General features: G+C 45.4%; 2 protein-coding genes across 5 annotated transcripts in view; one reads left to right on the top strand and one right to left on the bottom strand.

Annotated features, from left to right (window-relative positions):
• PPP2R3A (protein phosphatase 2 regulatory subunit B''alpha) overlaps positions 1 to 6,827 on the bottom strand; it is a 62,783-nt gene extending 55,956 nt beyond the window's left edge. Inside the window, exon 1 of one of the 3 annotated variants that reach the window (XM_074833493.1) lies at positions 6,700 to 6,827. The gene's annotated coding sequence lies outside the window, so the exon portion shown is untranslated. Of the gene's footprint in view, positions 1 to 6,316; positions 6,382 to 6,699 lie in introns of those variants that run through there. The other 2 variants (XM_074833490.1, XM_074833492.1) reach the window with 2 other exon arrangements.
• Positions 6,828 to 6,950: 123 nt separating this feature from the next.
• DBR1 (debranching RNA lariats 1) lies at positions 6,951 to 19,291 on the top strand. 2 transcript variants are annotated; one of them, XM_074833496.1, is made up of 9 exons: positions 6,951 to 7,087; positions 8,402 to 8,509; positions 9,846 to 9,970; positions 10,057 to 10,137; positions 11,888 to 11,973; positions 13,235 to 13,459; positions 14,324 to 14,404; positions 16,053 to 16,198; positions 16,732 to 19,291. In XM_074833496.1, exons 2-9 carry the CDS (start codon positions 8,421 to 8,423, stop codon positions 17,408 to 17,410), a joined length of 1,512 nt encoding a protein of 503 aa, XP_074689597.1. In that variant the 5' UTR covers positions 6,951 to 7,087; positions 8,402 to 8,420; the 3' UTR covers positions 17,411 to 19,291. The 2 variants fall into 2 exon arrangements, with proteins under 2 accessions (XP_074689597.1, XP_074689596.1); XM_074833495.1 differs by lacking the exons at positions 6,951 to 7,087; positions 8,402 to 8,509 and adding an exon at positions 9,509 to 9,762.
• The last annotated feature ends 848 nt before the right edge of the window (positions 19,292 to 20,139 follow it).

Genomic DNA, 20,139 nt, shown 5'->3' with positions numbered 1-20,139 from the left:
GTAAAATGTGCAGGGACCTATTGATAGGATGCTCTATGCAAGAGGAAGGTATTCACTCCTGGAGATCAAAATTTTCATACAGTCTAAGAAGAAAGGCTAGGAGATGGGCAACAACAATGATCCAAAGGTCTTGAACAGCTTGTCTGTGAGGAATGACTGAGCAAGACCAGGCATTTCAGACTGAAAAAGAAATTACTTCGGAAGAATATGATAACCCTCTACAAAATCATGAATGGCATGGAAAGAGTAGATAGGGTCTGCCTGCTCGCCTTCTCCTCCAACACAAGAACTAGGTACGATCAAGAAATGCTACAGGAAGCAGGTTAAAACAAGCACACATGCAGCAAACCTGTGAAACGTCCCATCGAAGGATGCCACAGAACCAGAAAGGTTCTGGGGAATCAAGGGGTCATGTTTTAATACGTCCTCTGTCAAAAGCTACCACCTCTTGCTTGGGCATCACTTGATGCCCTTTAATTCTTGCCACATTTCAGGTGACAAAATAAGCACGGAACAATTGCTTCATATTCCCACGGTTGCAGATTGCGACCATAATCCCTCCTCTTATCCATTCCACTTCCAATCATGTATCTTCCAGGCTAAACTCTAGTTTATTTGGTTACTCTTTTTACAAAAGCTGCTTCAATCATACTCATCTGGATTTTTTTTCCCCCTCATCTTACTACAACTCTTTGGAGAGGGAAAAATGTCTGCCCCTAGCTTTGAGGGGAGTGTGTGTTATTCATTACACAAACATACCATGGATTTATAGCATGGCATTCCATTTTGCTTGCTCTCCTTCTCCTAGACATTTGTCAGTTCTATTTGTCTTTTTTTTTAATCTTTTGACTGCTGCCCAGAGTTTCACAGAGCTTTATCTGCATTACTTAAAAGATTTCTTTCCTGAATGGCACATATTCTTCAGAGCTCATCACTGCATGGACACAGCTAGTTGTTCCTCCCTGTCCACACTATTTTATATCTACTCGTATCAAGTACCACTTGCCTACAACCAAGTACTGTGAGAACCTTCTGCAACTCCAGCCACCTTTTGTTTCTGCTACCCTAATTTTGTTATTTTTCAGCATATACTGTCACTTCATTTCTCAGCCTCTCTTCCAGATCATTTATAACTATGTAGAGCAACACAAGCCTGACCAGAGATCCCCCTGGGATTTCACTAGTGATTACTCTTCACTAGAAAAGCTGACAGTTCTTCCAACACTTTAACCAGGTATTAATTACTGAAAGGGATACACTCCTACTCCATGGCAGTTCATCTCCTTTAAGAAGCATTAACAAAGAACTTGGTTAAACTCTTTCTGAAAAATCCAGAAACAGCAGAATACTGGCTTGTTTGTCTCTCATGCCTTCTTGTCAAATAGCTTCAGACCATCTAACTTTACCAGCTGAAGCTGGACTTCAGCATTCTTGCAGTGAACCATGAAGGTCATGCAATGGGAGCACTTATCAAGGCAGGCTTCCAAGTAGAGATGACCTTGAGAATCACCGTCTCTGACAGGATGATAAACACTGCTTTGCAATCAGTATGGATTTGGAGAAGTCAATTTTTACATTAGACAATACACTTCAGTAGATTTAGCCTAAAAAAGCCCAAAACCAAACAACCCTCCCAACACTAACTGAAATACAACCTGTCCACATCTACAGCAGCAACAGAAACCAAGCCCAATGCTCAAAAGAGATTTGGGCTAGTATTAATAACAATAATCTACACCTTTTTTTTAAAAATAAACCTGGCACGAGGCCCTAAACAACTGTTCTAAAATAGTGACTTGCAGTTAGTGAATGCAGTATTGTTTGTGTAATTCCTTCAGGTTAAATCACAGGGTTATCCCACGTTCCCAGGCTGCTATACCCTTCACAAACACCAGCACGCAGGGTCCCTCAACACAAGTAAGCTAGAAACCCTCTTGGGAAGAACCAATGTACAGACCTTGCAAAGCTTGTCATTATGGGTATCAGCTGTGGCAGACATCAACTAATAATCTCAAGAAAGATTTCACTCTTTTCAACTTTTCTAAAACACCTTTCTTCAACTTTCCCTTTGCACAGAGACTTGGAACTAAAACTGACCAGACAGGAATTTGTGTCCCATGAGACTGGTTTCCAGTTATACAGATGAGACAGCAAGAGAGTAAAAGCTCACACAATTTTTCCACATAACACCAAATCTGTTAAGTATAAATAATTTGCCAACTAATCACCGTTCCAGCCCCATGTCTCTATAGAACTACCATTTAATCTTAGCTCACTTAACAGGCCCCCAATACATTAACACACATGTTGAAGCTTAGCAAGGCATGAGTAAAAAAAAATGTTAAAAAATTGTAGGAAGCATAAGCCTAACTGAGCTTTGTCAGGCTGACAGAAAATAAGGTGACCAACCAGAAAACACAGGAGGTGAACAAACTTCAAAAGCACATAATTAGCAAGGCTCAGAGCAGAGGTCAGAAAGCCAGCTTAAGTAGTATGTGTCTCAGCTGTTTATAGCCTTATATGGAAAGAGATAATTTCATATTAGCAAGATACATTTATTTTCCCTGGAATCCGTTAGTTTAGTATTAACTGTATCCAATTACTTTACGCAAATCAAAGTGATTTTATTAAAGTGTTAAGATAACAAAGGGAGAGTTGTGTCCAAGATGGCATTCCCTCAGTCATTAACCTTTGTTGATACTGTGGTTACAATCTACAGATTCCCCAAAACCATCTTGGAAACTTACTTGTAAGTTCAGTAAAATTTCTCCTGTAGTAGACTAGCCATCTGCAGACTAAAATAGATTTTAAATTTAATAACAACTAAAACAAAATTTGTTTTAAATTCATTGCCCACCTATTCAGAGTTCATGCGTTTCTCATTGCCGTCTTATCTGACTTTGTGTCTTATCTGTACCGCACTGCTCTTTATTCACTTATTTCCTCACGCATCCAAGATTTGGGTAAAGTTGTCATTGCCTAAGGTGACAGTCCATTTCTCTAGGGTAGTCTCGGTTCCCAGCCCATACTCGGCCCCAGGTGGAGTACGACAGCTCTTCCACAGGTCAGTGATGAGAACGCAAACACTGAGCTGGAGAGAAACGCTCCGATTCTGTGCTGTGTGCCCATCCTCTCCTCTGAGGCATAATCACAGGAGTAAAAAGCAAGCAGTCATTTCCACCAGTCATATCTTCCACAAGCCCATTCCTGCCAGCCTCCATCTCACACTCTGCAGAGGAGCAGCTGTTGAAATGTAACAAATTACGCCAAAAGGTGCAGCATGTCCTAGCATTTAAGGAGTTTGGCACTGCTACAGCTTTTACTGCTTATGACTTTGATAAGCCACACCAGAGGCACAGATCAGTGTGATCAAAGTAACATGTAACTTAAGGGAGCACAACTTTTCTATCCCCTTTCCTCTGCAAAGGAAAATTAAGGGTGTTTTAGCCTGACATCCCAGTAAGACAGAGGAAGTAATTTCCCCTTTATGTTTACTAACCCAGGGAGCTTTACAAAACAAAAAAAAAGAACTTCCATAAATTTCTCTTTTTCCTCTGTGTATTTAAACAGAAGCAGATTAAAAAGACAAGTGATACACACAAGAAACAGAAAACCAGATAAATATAAAGATTCCCTTATTCTAACTTGAGTGAACAGCAGTGTTCACAATCATGAATCTGAATACTCATTAAAATGAATAGTCATTTTTAAGTCTTGCTTGTTACATGTGTCACCTCAGGTATTGCTTCCTGTATCCTGTTCACACACTATTCTGCAATCAGAACTATTAATTTCTCCATCTGCATGCTACTTAAACATTAACTTACTTTCTAGTATTATCCTCATTTTACCCTGCAAGAATTGTGGCAAAGAAAATACATCAGTTTCCAGGGCTCAAGGCCTGATTTTCCAAAGTATGTGACATTACAGAATGTTTCATATGGTCAAAGCACAGCACCTGCTCAGCTGCAACTGCCTTTACATCAGAAATTCCACAAATCAGATCCAGGGACATAAGCAGCAGAGGAAATACAACAGTGAAGTCTGCTGGAAGGAGCTTGTCCCATAGCACACATGAAATCAGTTCTTTCAGACGGCACTTAACTACCTTAATTATGAATGAGAAAATTCCCTTCCTCCCACAGTTCTACTCTGCTGTCCAGTTTCTGCCGGAATTGGAGCACAGGATTTAAGCTCTAATTTAGTCTTCAGAAAACTTCCCTTCTGTGTAACAGGAGAAAAACCTAGGCTTACGGGGAAGAATAGCATGCAAACATTTAAGTAAAAACAGTATTGGAAAACATTTATAGAAAGAAAGCGAAGCAAGACCGCACAGCAACCTCTGTACTGGACCACAATATACTCAGTTCAGAGTTACCGTTTAAAGTCAGGTTTGCTGTGTAATTCAAGGAGGGAAAGCGCCTGCAGGAAGGATGGAGAAAGGTCCTTACAAAAAAAGAAAAACAAAACCAACCAAACAAAAACAAACCCTGGAAAACACAGATTCCACTGTGTGGCATCATATTTATACCTCCAGGGCTACCGCTAGTGAGTGTTAGACCACAGGGCTCCACTACACAGATTTCTGAACTGCCTGAGCCGCAATATTCATCACCTGCTCCACAGGCTGCAGCTGAAGGAAATGAAATAGATGTTTTACCAGTGAATCTCTGCAGTATTTGGCAGTCACACATCGGTCAACTTAACTTGAGGCACTTTGCCCACAGCTACCTTTAACGCTGCACTTCTGTGTGAATTATGAGTACAAAATAATACGACACATGACTGTGGTTACAAAAGGTCTAGGTAGTGGAAAGTGGCTATGCACCACCAGGCCACGTAAACTTTTCTCTCATTTTACCTTAAGTCAAATGTAAATCAGTCTCAACTGATACAGCATGTTACCACTTCCAGATACATAAATACTGAAGAAAAAAACCCAAACCCACCACTTTCTCTTGCTTCAACTTCTCAGAATCCAGCAGACTTTAAATACAGAATTTTACAAAACTGAGAGAAGACTAATAGTACTGACAATCTCCTCTACGTTCGCACAAAAATAACTTCCCCCTACATAACCCACGAGAGCAGACCTACCAAGTTTGAGAGATTCACAAAAAAATAATCAAGAGAGAAGGCAGCTATTTTAAGTAAACGCTTGGAAAACTTATTTCCTGAAGCAGGCATCAGATCATGTGAGGTAAAGACCACCACCAAGAAAAACATACCCAGCCCTTCAGGCAGCCCTTCAACAGCAAACAGCTTGGGGAACTACTGCTTCTTTGCTTGAATTCTTCCCTTTGCACTGCTAGCCTGCCCTTACAGGAAAGATGGGGGCACAGAACAGCACGTCTTCCAGGGCTTCCTTCTTTAGCGTGAAGAACAGAGGTAATATAATTTGTCTCAGGCTTAAAAATATTTACATTACTTGAGACCAGTGCAGTCTGATGACCTTCAGAGTATTATTCCAGTAGGAACACGTCCTTCAGTAAATCAATCCATTAGTTATTCAGTTTTATCAGTTTATGCCAAACTTAATCTTGGATTTGCGCACCCATGAACCAAGGAGTCTTGTAGTCAAAGCTGTTCCCTTTCTTGCTCATGAAGAAAAACTTCGGGGAAAATAAAAAATAAAAATCCTACTTTCATGACCACGTATTAACAACTTCACTGAAGAATATTAAAGGTCCTGGGGGCAGTGTTCACAAAAAAAGAGCAGCCTAAGCAGAGGCGATCCCTCACCGGTGTTAACCTCCCGCCTCACCGTAACAGCTTCGGGCCATCCTGAACTGGGAACTACAGCCCGGTCACCGTGCTGAAACGCCGTGATGCCTCTCAGCACTTTGTCAAAACTCTTTGGAGACAATTTATAGCCTCGGCCTCCACAACACCACGCAGTACCGGTCTTCACAACTTAAACGCGTGCGATGCGAGAAGCATTTCCTCCCCGCGCACCCGTGCGTTACCTGGTAACTCCATTCCATCCCCGCTCGCCGCAGCCCCCCGCGGGGCGCAGCCCCCCCGCACACCGCCCCGCCGGGCCGGGCCGCTCGGCCCGCAGCTCCCTCCCCGCGCCCTGTCACCGCCGGCACCGCGGCCCCCGAGACACGCCGCGCCGGGACGGTTCACCACAGACAACGCACCGGCGCCCCCCACCCCGGGGCCCGCCCGGCACCTGCCCCCGCCGCCGGGCCCTGAGGAGACGGAGCCACCGCTGCCCCCGCCGCCGGGGAGAGACGGCGGCCGCTCGGCCCCGGCCCCGACCCAGCCCCGCGGGCGCTGCCGCCGCGCCCCGCCGTCCCGCCCCGGCACCTACCCGCCGGGGCAGCGCCCCGTCCCATGCCGGCGCCGCCGCTCCCGCCGCCGGGCGCGCTCTGCCGCCCGCCCCAGCCCGGCCCGGCCGGCCCCTTCCGCGCGGCGGGGGGCCCCGCCCTGGAGGCGCGGCGCGGCGCGGAGCAGGAGGGCGGCCCCGGGCGCGCAGGTCGCGGCCGGGCTGTGAGGGGGCGGCGGCGGCGGAATGGCGCTGCCCGCGCTGAGGGCGGGGAGGAAGAGGGGGAGTTGGGGGGGGGGAGGACACCCCCCACCCCCGCGCGGGTGCACGCGCCGCGCCCCTCCCTCTCCTCAGAGGCGCCGTGAGGAGGCGGCGGCTGGGCCCCCGCCTCAGCCCCAGCGCCCCGTCCCGTCCCCCGCGTCCCTCACCGCCGCCCGGCCCGGGCCTGCGGGGCACCAGGACGCGGCGTCCCGGACGGTGGTTTTTGTTTTCCGTCAGCCGCTCGAGAAATCCGGCGACGCGGTTGCTTCATCTCTTGGCTTCAGCGGGTTTTCAGCTCTCTTCGGCTCGAGGCCATTAGTAGTGCCCTCCGGCAAAACCGCGGGATGGGCGCCTCCGCGAAAAGGTGGAAATTAAAGAGGGAGAAGAGCCAAAGCGCAACTGGAAGGGGAAGGCAGCTCCCGCACCTCAGCGGCTAGGCCTGGAGCGGGCCTTGCGTTGACAGCGCGTTTTGCTGCGCTGCAAGTCGTGTTTTTATGTTGCAGTTACACAGTGCTGGGGTAGGAGGTGCCCAAAGACACCAGAACATTGCTGCAGGTAAGCGTCCTGATACACCAACCTCGTGGGGTCTTTTTCCAAGGGAGCTTTGAACTCTTGTCTGGTTGTTCAGTCACACACATGCACGCCAACCTGCTATCCCGTGCCTCACGGCTTACAGGGACGTCTCAAAACCTCAGCTGGAACACACCAGATTTGTCTCTTGGACCTCCATTATATCTCCCTCTCCTTCACACATACGCTCTCCCAGCGCTTCTCGCTTGTACCTCCCTTCTCGGCCATGCTATCCCTCCCCAAAGTCAGATACAGATGCCTCCCTTTTGCTGTTCCTCTTCATTTTAGTATCTTCTAAACGTGCTAGAAAATCTTCTAGTATTTTCTAAAAGTGCTAGAAAGCATTTGACAGGAAAGTCTCCACTCATTCCGTTCTCAAAGATGAGGGAAGCAACCCTGTCATCCCCAGGCCCTTAGGTGCCTTTCATTCTTCCCCATTTCTCCAGAGAGGGAAGCTGAACTACTTCCATGGCACTAAATTACCATAGTTAGCTCAGGAAAAAAACCCACGTTACTGGTCAGTGTAGGTGGGCAACAGCCAAAGGGGCAGATACCTCCCACCCAAACAATCCACTGATCTGAGCCTGTTTCTTGGGACTCTTCCCTTCTTCCCTCACAGTTCCTCCGCCTGTCACGCAGGACAGGATGGGTGCTCGGTCACTTCAGAGAAGTGCAGGTCCTCTGCTGTAGGCCTGGACATCCAGGCGAGAGACGTGCGTGAGCACATCGGGGCAAGGGAGTGTGACTGCAAAGCCCGATCCACAGCCAAGCATGCGCTAGTCATGTGGGGGAAGAGCTGCCGTTCAGTCACATGGTTTTTTTAAACAGTCTTGAAGGATTGAATAAAATTACAATAACATAGTTAAGCATTAACTTGCTGCTACTTACCCTGTAAATAGTAGCATGGCTGCCTCCCTTTGTGGGAGACTGCTGTGGGAAGTTCAGAGCAGTTTTGCTCAGTGAACACCCAGGGGTAAATTAGGGATGTTGAGATGCATAATGAATAGTGTACAAATACTTGAATGCTACAACATTAAAAAAACCCTTACAGACTTTACTGTGCACCAATTCACTTGGGATAAGTGGCACATGGAGTACGAGAAATGAGCCCGAGCTAACAAACCCAGGAATTACAATTACAGTATCAGCTTACCTTGACTGAGTGGGGATGAATTTGGGTAGGCGGGAGAAGCGTCTGCTGGCAGTCTCAGGAAGCCCCCCACAACAGTTTATCTTGGGTAAGGTGGTACCTTCCAGAGACTCATGGACCTTTTCTGTCTTTCACCCGCTTCCTTTCAGGAAGTCAGAGACGTGGCAAATGCGAGGGGCCGCTGTTCTTGCCCAGAGAAGCTGCCAAGCCTTCCCAGGCAATGTGTTGGACCGACCGGGTTCTCACACTACGCCCTGGTAAGTCTCTGCAGAGCGGGTGAAAGAGCTAAGTACACCTCGGAGCACTTCTGTCTGCGCGGTTACTGTGAACGCTTGTGGGGTTTGAAAGCCAGAGGAACTTTCCCCTCCACTTCAGCTAGGCTTGGATGAGAGCCCCAGAGAACACACAGTAACCCAACATTGTGAAATTATTAGAGAACACTCATATTTTCTTAGTATCAAAACAGAGGCCATTATGTAATACTCGCTACCGTAGGGGACCAGGAATGTCTCTCGGTTCCATGATTACAGGGTAAGTGGTAGCAAGTTAATGCTTAACTATGTTCTTGTACTTTTGTTCAATCCCTTGACTGCTAAAAAAAACCCCAAACAGTGGAAAAAGTCTGGAGTGGTTTTATTCCGTGATGGCCAAATACCATGCTGTGATCCAGTGCACTGCCCTTCAAGTGGAGAAATGGGTGCTCTCCCAGGGGGAGCCCGAGAGGCTGCAAGTGAAAGGGGAGAGGCCCCGTTTCTCACCCACCCTGCCTCGTAAAGTCACTGCCCTGGTAAAGTCACTGCCCGCTGACGGCTCGCGTGGTAGCAAGCTGCAAGAAGCCAGTGCTTGACTACGCTAAAACCAGGCCTGCCTGATGCTGGACTGGCAGGACAAGAGCACTGCAGGGACGGCCTGTCCTTTGCAAACACGAAGCCGGCCTTTTGTTGGCACACCTCAGGCGAAAGCGTGCACGGCCGCTGCTCCGCCACCGCTCCACTTGCGCTGTTTGCGCCGCGCCGTGAGAAACACGTCAAGCTTTCGCTGCCCCCGCGCAAGGCAGGCCCGGGAGCTGCGGGCTGCGCTCCCCTGGCTCCGCGCCTGCTGCTTGCTGGAGCGAGGGGAGCAGCGTCTCCTACTCCGCGGGGAGGAGAGAAAGGCACCGGCGGTTCCTAACCCTCGGCGGTCAGGAGCCTCCCGGGCCGGGCCGAGGCGGGCGGCGGCCCCCGACTCCCGCCAACGCGCAGGCGCCGCGGGGAGGGGGGCGGGCGGTGACGGGGAAGGCGGGCGCGGCGCCTGCGCGGCGGGGAGCGGCGGCGATGAAGGTGGCGGTGGCGGGGTGCTGCCATGGCGCCCTGGACAAGATGTACGAGACGCTGGAGCTGCTGCAGCGGCGGCACAACGTGTGGCCCGATCTGCTGCTCTGCTGCGGCGATTTCCAGGCCGTGCGTAACGAGGCGGACCTGCGCTGCATGGCCGTGCCCGCCAAGTACCGCCACATGCAGACCTTCTACCGGTGAGCGCGGCCCCGGCCTGGCCCCGGCCTTGCCCCGCCCGGCCCCGGCCCGCCCCGCTACGGCAGCTGTTGTGTCTCCGCAGGTACTACTCCGGCGAGAAGAAGGCCCCGGTCCTCACGGTGTTCATCGGCGGGAACCACGAGGCGTCCAACCACCTGCAGGAGCTGCCCTACGGCGGGTGGGTGGCTCCCAACATCTACTACCTCGGTAGGGTCCCCCGGCGGCTTTTTCCCCTCTAGCCCCTTGCCCTGCCCCGGCCCCGCCGTGACGAGCCGCCCTCCCGTCTCCCCTAGGTTACGCGGGCGTGGTGCGGTTCCGCGGCGTGAGGATCGGCGGCATCTCGGGCATCTTCAAGTCTCACGACTACCGGAAAGGTATGGCGGGACAGAGCGGGCCCGGCTGGGCGGGCAGCGGGGAGGGCAGCGCTGGGCCCGAGCTGTCGCGGGGGGGTCTCATTGTGCCTCCTCTTCTCTGAACCGACGCTTGTGCTGGAAGCCTCTCTTGGCTCAACGTGCGGGTTTCTCTGGAGGCGGTAGATGAGTCGGTAGCTGCCTGGCGACCACAGCAGGAAGCAGTGCACCTTTTGAATGTTGTTTTTGGAACAGTCTTGATTTTTCCATGCTAGCGTCCTTTTAGCGTACAGTGCAAGAGCGTTTAGTTTTTCTTGTGTGAAGCAGTCAGTTTATAAGTGTGATACTGTACAAATGTATTGTCTTGAGCTGAGGTTTAGTGTCAGTGCATCTCGGGATCGGTTCCTCCTGGTTATATGCTTGTGTATTCAAGAGTTCTTCCTTGGAAGTTCTTCCTTCCTTCTGCCTCCATCAGCAGACAGAAGTCTGGTCACAGATGATACTTGGTGTCAGCAAATAGAGGATAGTTCAGTCTTTCTAATCACCTCAACACGTGAAATAGTGGTCTCTTACTTGTGATTACTGTACAGTAATATTACCTCTAGTAACATACTGCTTCAGAGAAGCTTTGCAGATGGCTTTCAAGCTGCAAAGGACTGAACCAGTTTCCTAGAACACCTGATTCTGTCTAATACTATCAGTGCTAATTAAATTTCTTGTTAGCAAGCATACAGTTTGTAGGCCTGAATGTGCATGTGGGAGATAAGAATTCTTTTGACAATAATGCTAACTGCTAAAAACATAATTTTTCTGTTCATTGTTAAGAGTATGTAGGAGCTCTGGTAGGCATTCAGGTTTCTTCTCCCAGGGCAAAGTTGGAGACCACGTCCCTTTTGACAGGGTACCCGTTTGCGCTTCCAGAATATGTGGTACTTCTGGGCAGTTAAAGGCATGTTTAAGCTGCTGCTGAATCTGTTAAGCTGTAGTGTCATGGTTGGTGGCAGCACTCTTTAAACACAAAAAAATCACAGCTTTGGTGGCCCCAGTCAGGAGTCAGATCTCAGGCAGTACTTCATGATCTTTTAGTTTATACCTCTGAGTTGTTATATCCTAACTTATGTTCTGGTCACCGACTACTCATAGAGGCTTGCTCTGTGCTCTCGCTATGTCAGTGCCCAACTTCTGCTTGTTCCCGTCTACCTTATGTTCTTGGGCTGCGCCAGCGTGTTTGCCTGGGTAGCCATGAGCAGATACCTATGTTTCATGGCTGTGCAGTGAAAAGCTCTCTCTCTGTGTTATTGCACATGGCTATGCAGCGTAACTGTGGAGGTCGGGGGTGTCGGGAAGTACTGAGGGGTGTTATCTCACCAGGGAGGTACAAAACCTCATTTGGGAATTAAGCACATAAATCCTTCTGCCAAAAGTTACGTGTTTTAGACAGATCCTGGGTTTTAAGTATTGGAGTTAAACTCCTGTTTTTTGTTTCCACAACTGAATTACCGTATTCTCTGTATTTATGAAATTAAGACACTGAATGGAAGAACTGCTCATTGTTGTACACGTGTTTTTACAACATATTCGCTTCTCACATAAAAAGTTGGCGGCTTGTTGGTGTAAGCCTCATGTAAAGGAAGTACAGTATCTCCTTTGGTTATTGGCAGCCTTGTATTTGGGATTGCTCTGCGTGTCTGTGTGCCCCCCAGAAGCTACCTTGCAAAGACAGTTAGGAGGGAATTATTGATTCAGGCAACTACTCTTTTTTTCATTGTTTCAGGCCACTTTGAGTGTCCACCATACAACCAGCAAACAATTAGAAGCGCTTACCACGTGAGGAATATCGAAGTCTTCAAACTCAAGCAGGTTAGTGAAAAATTTGCTTTTATGAAGAGTGGTAAATAGTTTTCATTAATTTAGAAGTAAGATGTTAAAGCTACTCTGAGCAAGTATGCTATTGGATAGCTAATTTTACCAACAAGTCCCAGCTCATCTGGACAGGCCATTTTATCTTGGGTGTTATTCCTCTGTTGTTCCTGCTGAATATATCCTCTAATGCTTTGCCTAGCAGTGCAAATTTGATCTGATTCAGGCACAGGCAGGAGTAGTTTTCTGGTGTGGTTTTATTTTTTTATTTGGATAAAAATCACAGAAGGGAAGGTACTCCAGCTATACGCCTCTGTTCTAGCTTTATGTTAGTGTTTGGAAGATGGATACTACCTTGTCTAACATGCAGGCTGTCTGTGTACAAAGTTAACTAATCAAAATTGAACCAGCTGAATAAGCTGTCCCCAAATTCCTGTGGTTGAAGTATTGGTGACTCCAGGGCAAGAAATTCAAAGGAGAGATTAGCTTTATTTTTGAGCTGTTGCCTACTCCCTGCTTTGTCACAAGGGCTACTCGGTTTGGCTGAGGTTGTGGTGTGAATACGTATTTTCTAGCACCTTGTGAGTGACTGTTCAGGTTGCAGTTGCACGCTGAAGTGTTCAGTAGATACAGGGATGCTGAACACAGGACCAAGGTTTGCTGTCATTGTTAACAGTTTGACACATTTCACTTCAAGTTTCTTGTTAGCTGGACTTGGGTTTCCTCTAGAAGTGTGTTCTGATACAGCTCATGGAAATATGCTGAATATTGAACCGAGACGTTAAGACATTGATTAGACTTCTGAGGGGTGCTTCCTTTGAGGAGGAATATCATGGTTGGCCATTATCCCTTTTAAACAAAGCTTTTAAAAAATCCATGAGGAAAAAGATGCTTTTGATTGTGGATAGAGAATCTATAGCTGTAAATTTTAAGAGTCGTCTTCCGAGTGCCTGACACTCACTGTGAGGGTGTGATCTCTTTTCTAAGGCAGTATATGTAAAACACAGCTGACTGTCCCAGGAAAGTGCAGTACAAACCCTGGAGACCAGACTCCCTGGACAACGTCAAAGGCCACCTGAAAGATGGGGCTCAGGGGTGTACTTACTTGCTTTGAGCTGGTAAAGGTTTGAGGTTGGTCACAGCTAACTCTGTATTGACCTGAGGTGGAACGTGTTACACATGTTCCACCTTGTGCTGTGTAATTTCAAAACTTCTTTATCATATGTGTTTTATTTATACCGTATGCATTTCGGCTTGACAGTTAAAGCGTCCAATTGATATATTTATGTCGCATGACTGGCCAAGGAGCATATATCACTATGGAAACAAGAAACAGCTTCTTAAAATGAAATCCTTCTTCCGTCAAGAAGTGGAGAGCAACACATTAGGAAGCCCCGCTGCTTCAGAGCTTCTGCAGCATCTGAAACCCACCTACTGGTTCTCAGCACATCTTCATGTTAAATTTGCAGCTTTCATGCAACATGAGGTAAGGGGGGTGGGGATCAAGAATGTGTGTGTCCAAATACGTTTCAGAATTCTGATGCAGGTAACCATGTGCAGAAAAAGCAACTTCTTAAAGTTTTTGGTCTGTTATTAAAACTCAGCTTAAGCCGCAAAACATGAAGTGGTGTTAAGACTGCTAGCTTAAGTAGGTTAAAGAGATGTTATAAATCAGTGGTGTAACTACGTAATCTTCAGGGACAGAGTGAAATAGCTAACATTACTGCACTTGAAAGTTCTTAATTTAAGTTTGTAGGCAAGCACTCTCTTTCCCACTTGATTGGGGAAGGAGACAAATTCAAAACAAGGTGATAGAGAAGCAACTGAAAAGAAGAAAGTGGTTAAGTGGGGATGGGAGGATGCCTGTAGTGAGGCTTGGCAGATGAAGTTGTCTGGTGGCCTGAGTAAAGTCAAAAACCAGCCCCTGTAGGTTGAAACTTCTCTTGGTTTGAGTTATTCCTGAAAGTGGTATGACATGCTATTCCTATTTGCAAGTTATTTAGCTGTAAAAATGTAACTAGACCTTCTAGACTCAACAAGTCTGTTTCCAGTTGTGTTTAAAGATTTTCTTTTTGCTTCAAGGCTAGGTGTGCTCTGCTGCCTTGGTTAAGGATGAAGTGTGGCTCTAGCTTTATCTTGCTGTCTGCATCCAGCTTCCTGTTAGACTTCCAGTGAAGTCTATCTTTCTCTTTGTCCCTCCATCCCTTTCTTACAATCCCATGCTGATTTTCTGTTTCAGAAAGACTTTTTCTGTATAAATGATGCCTTTCAATCTCTCTGTATAACTTGTTTAGAACGGTCAGATTGCACAGAAATACTAATGACTGTGTTAACACCATTTGTTTCCTAGACAAACTCCAAAGAAGAGCTACCAAAAGCAACAAAGTTTTTGGCTCTGGATAAATGCCTGCCGCACAGAGACTTTCTGCAGGTGATGACCATGTGCAGTGGGTTTTCACTTTTTAAGTACTTCACTTGTCTGGACTGCTAAGTTCTGTGCTTAGATACAAGCTGAAGAATAGTTCTGATAAATGGAGGAATTGGAAAGAAACTAGGAATGGTGTATGTGTGGAATGGTCTTTGTATAACACTGTCTTGAAATAAGCAGACCTTGTGTCCTGTCACGGAGGCCCCGTGTTTGCTTATTCCTACTGTTTTCTTCCACCTTGGAACAAGTACTTGACTTAATTGGAGGAGTAGCTCTACTTTAACCTGAATTGAATCTCCTCTTGTCGTTATTTGTTTGTTTGTTTTTGTCAAATGTGAAACCTAAGAAGAAAGTCCATCTTGAGGCTCCTCTTCTTTCACAGTTTAGTTTGGGTCAGCTAGTGCCTCTTTCTTCAGATCTGGATTCATGAATTCAGAGAGGACTGAGTCCTAAGTTGAGTACTGTAATTTCCTTACAGTATTGTGAATTCCAGCAGGAATTGGTGCGACTTCTGGGAGAATGGCTCTGCTTCTTTTTGTTTGGTGCATATCTTGGCCAGGAAGGGCAGTGGACAAGTAGGAGGTCTAGGTTGTGGGAATTTTCAGTATGAGTGCCAAACTGATTTGCCAAGAGCACAACAATGTTCATATCTGCAGCCTGTGTATGCTGCCTGGGGTGCCATCTGTAAAATCTGAAATGGATGAATCTAAAATCCTTTGCTATGAGAGGGAGCTGCTGACAGCATGTTCTTCAAATGCAGTCAAGTGTTTTAGTAGTCTCACTTTAAAGTAGCTTTTATTTGTCAACTTAAAGGGAAGATGGTTCATTATCTGTCCTTTGGATGTGTGGTGGGATCCATTTGTCCTAGTAGCTACCTTTGAAGATGGGAGAGAGTATGAGGATGGGGTTTTGCTCTGCAAAAGTACACTGGGATGCTAGCCCAGACTTAAAATCCTGTAGCAAAACTTGCTGGAGTAGTACTACCTCCAGCAGGGTGCTGATCCACCTGTGTGTGTAGCTCTGGTTTAAAGTCTATCCTTTCTTATTTTTTTCCCCTAAAACTACATTGAAAAGTTGAATTACTTTATGGATAATTTAAACTCAGAGCCTGACTAGTGCAGTTTGGCTAAACCAGGTTTGATTTGGGTTAATGTGACTGAAGACGAAGCGATTTGGATTTCAATTTGTCAGCTGTGGAAAGAGTTTAAAAACATTTCATGGTAATTTCATTGCTGTGCTAGGAATGCGTGTTTATACAGCAGAACAACTGTTTCTACCAATTCTTCATGTATTTCCGCTTAGAAGGCGGCATGAACTTGAGCAGGCAAATTTTGGTTTCCAAGTTGCATAACTGTCCAGTAGCTGGCAGTAGGGAGGAGAGTGTTCTGCTTTTTAATTGCTGTAAGCTAAAATACAGAAATGCCTTTTTTACCTTTGCTGATTGTCCTTTCTTACTCCTTTATTGCTATAAACTTTTATGTAGGGCTAACTTGAGAGGACTTATTTGAGACCAGTAGCTCAGTATACTTGAAACTTAATTGAAACTCTGTACCATGCAAGTAACACTTCAAACTTTTAATCCTCTTTTGATGTCAAGGGAGATAACTCACCTCATCTGTTTTCTGTTGTTTTTTTTTTTTTTTTTAAACAGATAATAGACATAGAGCATGATCCTAGCGCGGGTGACTCGCTGGAGTATGATGCTGAGTGGATTGCAGTCCTCAAGGCCACCAACAGTCTTGTTAATGTGACTCAGAGCGCATGGAACATGCCTGAAAAGAATGGCCTGCATGCAAAGTGAGTTGCGTGCAAAGTAGAGAGGAAAGCATGGTTTTGCTGGACTGGAAGTAAACTTATCTTAGAGTTGTGTTTCTCTGTTCTGCAGCCTATAATGCCTGTAGGATTTGCTAAATGCCTTGGAAAAGGGATGGTGACAAGGCTCTACTCTAGAGCATACAATTTCTTTACTGCTCTACACGGGCAGTTAGTTTTGTTTTGCAAACTTATACCACAGTTTGATGGGGCAAAAAATACATGGTGGCTGATCTTCTTGCCATTTATACTGTGAGGCTGAAAATCAGGCTGGATTATGGGGGTGGGCGGGTGAAGGCTTATTGAGTGGGTTGACATAACACACAAATCCTTGGTGGGGAGAGGGGAATCTCGGTGTTGACCAAAGGCAATATATTTTCCTGAAAAAACATTTGAAAAATTAGGTGTCTGTTGTAAGATGAATTTATTATCTATCCACCTTTAAAAGTTTCTTTTTGCAGTGGGAACAGGAAATACCTTTTGACTAGCTGCATTTGTTTTAACTTTATACACTTTAGGTGGGATTACAGTGCGACAGAAGAAGCCATCAAAGAAGTGTTAGAAGAGCTGAATCATAACCTCAAAATTCCTTGTAACTTCACATTGACAGCTGCTTGTTATGATCCCAGCAAGCCCCAAAAACACGTGGAACCAGTTCATACCATCAATCCACAGACCACTGAGTTTTGTGCCCAGTTTGGCCTCACTGACATCAATGACAGGATCCAGCAAGCTAAAGAAGAGGGCTCAGTACGAGGCGAGTATGAAGAGGAGGAGGAGGAAGAGGAGATGGACAGTACTGGGTCAGCAGAGGAACCCAGTGAGTATAATACAGATAATTCCGGAATTTCATCCATTAATCCAGATGAAATAATGCTGGATGAAGAAGGTGGTGACGAAGACCTGAGTACGTGTTCTGTAGATCCTTCCCCTGATCATCCTCCTGACTTTTCTGCAAGTTTCTCTGACATCCGGATCATGCCAGATTCCATGGCAGTATCGTCTGACGATGCTATGGATTCCACTAACGAGGAACTGGAGAAATCTGGTGTGAGTAAGCAGGTGGAAGAGAAGAGCTTAAATGACAGACCCTTAAAGCGCATTGGTGGTAGTGAAAATGGAAACAGTGGCATTAAAAAAATTAAGAGAAGGAATCAAGCTATCTATGCTGCAGAGGATGAAGATAAAACAGAGTAATACTTCATATGATGTATACGTAAGTTCTCTCCGTACCTTTTTATGGGAAGGAGGTGAGAACTGTGGTGGACTACTCGTGCTTTTAATGTTACTTGATCTTATTCATGTTATGTTCTTAAGCTGAAGAGGCTGTATGTACCTCTCGCAGGGAACAAGATTTATCTGGATTAAACATCTAAGTCAGAAGCAGACTTCTCCAACAAATTACTTTGTCAAAGGATTTAAAGCTCATGTATAATCAGTTGATTTTGGTTATTAGCGTATACTGCATTTCTTCAGCTGTACTGCTATACAAGACCCACCGTGCTTGTTTAACAAGAACAGAACTCTAAAACTCAAGTCAAAGTGAGAGGATGTATGACTTAGCAGACTGAATGATTTGATTTTACTGCTTTTGTCTTGTTTTATACTGAACTTTTAATACAAAGTAGCATATGCAATAACTCTGTGAACTAAATTTGAAAATAGAATTCCCATGATAACAAAACAGCAATAGAACAGTGAAGATTACTGTATCTGGTGATATTTATGCCATAGAAAAGCTTCATGGTCTTAAGCAAAACAATGTGTATTGTCCAGTATTGGCTTTTAATTACAGTTTTGATAGGGAACCAAGCCTCTGAATTTGAAGCAGGACAGTTTTAGGGGAATCATGGAAGAGTGCATCTCTGTTCTTAAAAACTCACTTGTGTGCTGTTTCTTAAAACTTGAGAACCATGTCTTGAAATTAACATGTAAGTAGTTAGGATGAACAGCTTCCTAAAAGTGAAAATCATCACTGTCTCAATTCTTACTAATTAAGGCTGTGTTGTATTTTCACATAAGATGGTTGATGTTTCTAAGTTGCTTGAGACAATAATGCCTACCATTATCATTAGCCTTAAGTTTTCACCTCTCGCTTCTCTTTAGTGTGTAATTTGCCGAATTCTTACAGCTGGATTCAGCACCTTCCAAACTACCTTCATAAGCTTCAGCTGAGGGAGAACAGGAGTTGCCAGAATATAGATCCTCTTGGAAGTTTTCTTTTTACTGTTCTAGTTTGCCCTGAATTATTAACAAACAAATTACGCTCCTTTGGCCTAAAAGGCTGTGAGGATAACAAAATTTCCTGAAGTTGTGAAAATAACAGTGTTTTCAAGAACTATAGCATATGTCATTAGACTCATCAGTCTAACAGTCAAGTTCTGCTGGTGCTGAGGTTTCAGAGCCCAGGCGGAGCAGGACTTCTCGGGACTGTGCTGCCCCTGAGAGCAGAGGTGGCTTCTGGGTGCTTTTATTCCTCTAAGGCACAGGCATTGTGGAGAAGAAAGTGTCCTGAGAGATGAGGGAACTGGACAGGGAGCCACGAGGGAAAGGAATCAGTGAGTGTGAATTTGTATCAGGGAAACACTTTAAGGTCAAGACTTCCGTCTTTAAATCACTTCCACATTCTGGGATTCATCTTGGTTCTTCTCCTGTCAGCAGTTCTCTAAATGTGTGTAAGTATTCAAGAGATAGAAAATGGCAAAATTAATGCTCTCCACAGTTCTGATTAACAGCTTTATAGTGGCGGGTTGATGCCATTAACATCCTGAGGTTTTTTTCCAGAGGACGGTATCCTGTTTACTAAGTTATTAGTTGGGCCCTCCTAAGACTGCTCCTGTATCTCTCTCTGCCTGTCATCTGTCAGAGCACCCGCCAAAGAGAACTGTGGTGCAATGTGCTGGAAAACTGGAAGTGTTTGGTGTAACCCTCAGGTTATCTCAAGTAGCTGTGAACCATCAGCTAGATTACTGAAGATAGCTGAGTGTCATTAAGGGTCCTGGGTCTACAATCCTAAAAATCTTAAGCATGCCTCATGATTGGAAGACTATAATGCAAATAAAGTATTTTAAGTATAAATTGTGTTATGAACTTGAAAGGTCTCCCAGGAAATCTGAGCATGGTATTCAGCTGTTGGATTCTACGTGAACTGGAGTGGAAGATGTATGTTACATGTAATAGACTTTTTAGATTGACTTGATATGTTTTTAAAGCAAATTATTCTGTTGTGTCATCCCCTGTCCTCCCCTTCCTGCTAAATATGTTTTGGCTTTCTAGAAAGCAGGAGACTTTGGCAAGATAGAATATTGACTTTTTGAATCTTTAAAGATTTTTTTTTTTTTGAAGTTATTTCAGCATCTATTGAAGAGTGCAGCTGGTAAATATACTTAACATAAATTTTTTTTTGAGTGCAAACCACATCTGATCTATGTAGAGTTACTGTGCCCTTTCTTGTTGTTCACACCCTCTTTGCAGTTTGAAGTGTCCAGCTCTACTGTACTCTCATCCGTTATGGATTTTCCCTGTCAGCAAGTTCCTCTGCTGCACGTAGAATTCAATAGAAGCTCTGAACTTTAAGCTTTCCAGTAAAAAGACCAAATTGTCCAAAAACTGTGTCAAACACTAGGGAAGGCTGACAAAGTTTAATCGGTTCTTAAGACCCAGAATCTTCAGTCTTCTTTAAAAGGAAGCTTTAAAGTCTTTCTGAAAACTCTGAACTTTGGTGAGAAACATCTGGAAAATGTTTCTCTGTCAGACTCTCGTACAAGTTATAATCACAGATTTTTCAGTATACAAGATTTGCACTTAAGTCTAAAAATGTTTTTGCTGTTACCTATAAAGTGCTTGAGTATTCACCTGTTTCATTCCAGGCCCACATGCAGGTATTTTCTTCATGTTATTAATCTACTTGGAGAAAAGCAAACTAA

The sequence above is a fragment of the Strix aluco genome, chromosome 9 (assembly GCF_031877795.1).
Source record: "Strix aluco isolate bStrAlu1 chromosome 9, bStrAlu1.hap1, whole genome shotgun sequence".
Lineage (NCBI taxonomy): Eukaryota > Metazoa > Chordata > Aves > Strigiformes > Strigidae > Strix > Strix aluco.
The sequence above is the reverse complement of the archived record's forward strand: the minus strand, read 5'-3'. Positions and strand labels throughout refer to the sequence as shown.

Excerpts from the sequence above, each read along its gene's own strand:
- DBR1 (XM_074833495.1), top strand. The coding sequence starts at position 9,566 with ATGAAGGTGGCGGTGGCGGGGTGCTGCCATGGCGCCCTGGACAAGATG. Across the intron at positions 9,763-9,845 it reads CACATGCAGACCTTCTACCG|GTACTACTCCGGCGAGAAGA; the intron begins GTGAGCGCGGCC and ends GTGTCTCCGCAG. Across the intron at positions 9,971-10,056 it reads TCCCAACATCTACTACCTCG|GTTACGCGGGCGTGGTGCGG; the intron begins GTAGGGTCCCCC and ends CGTCTCCCCTAG.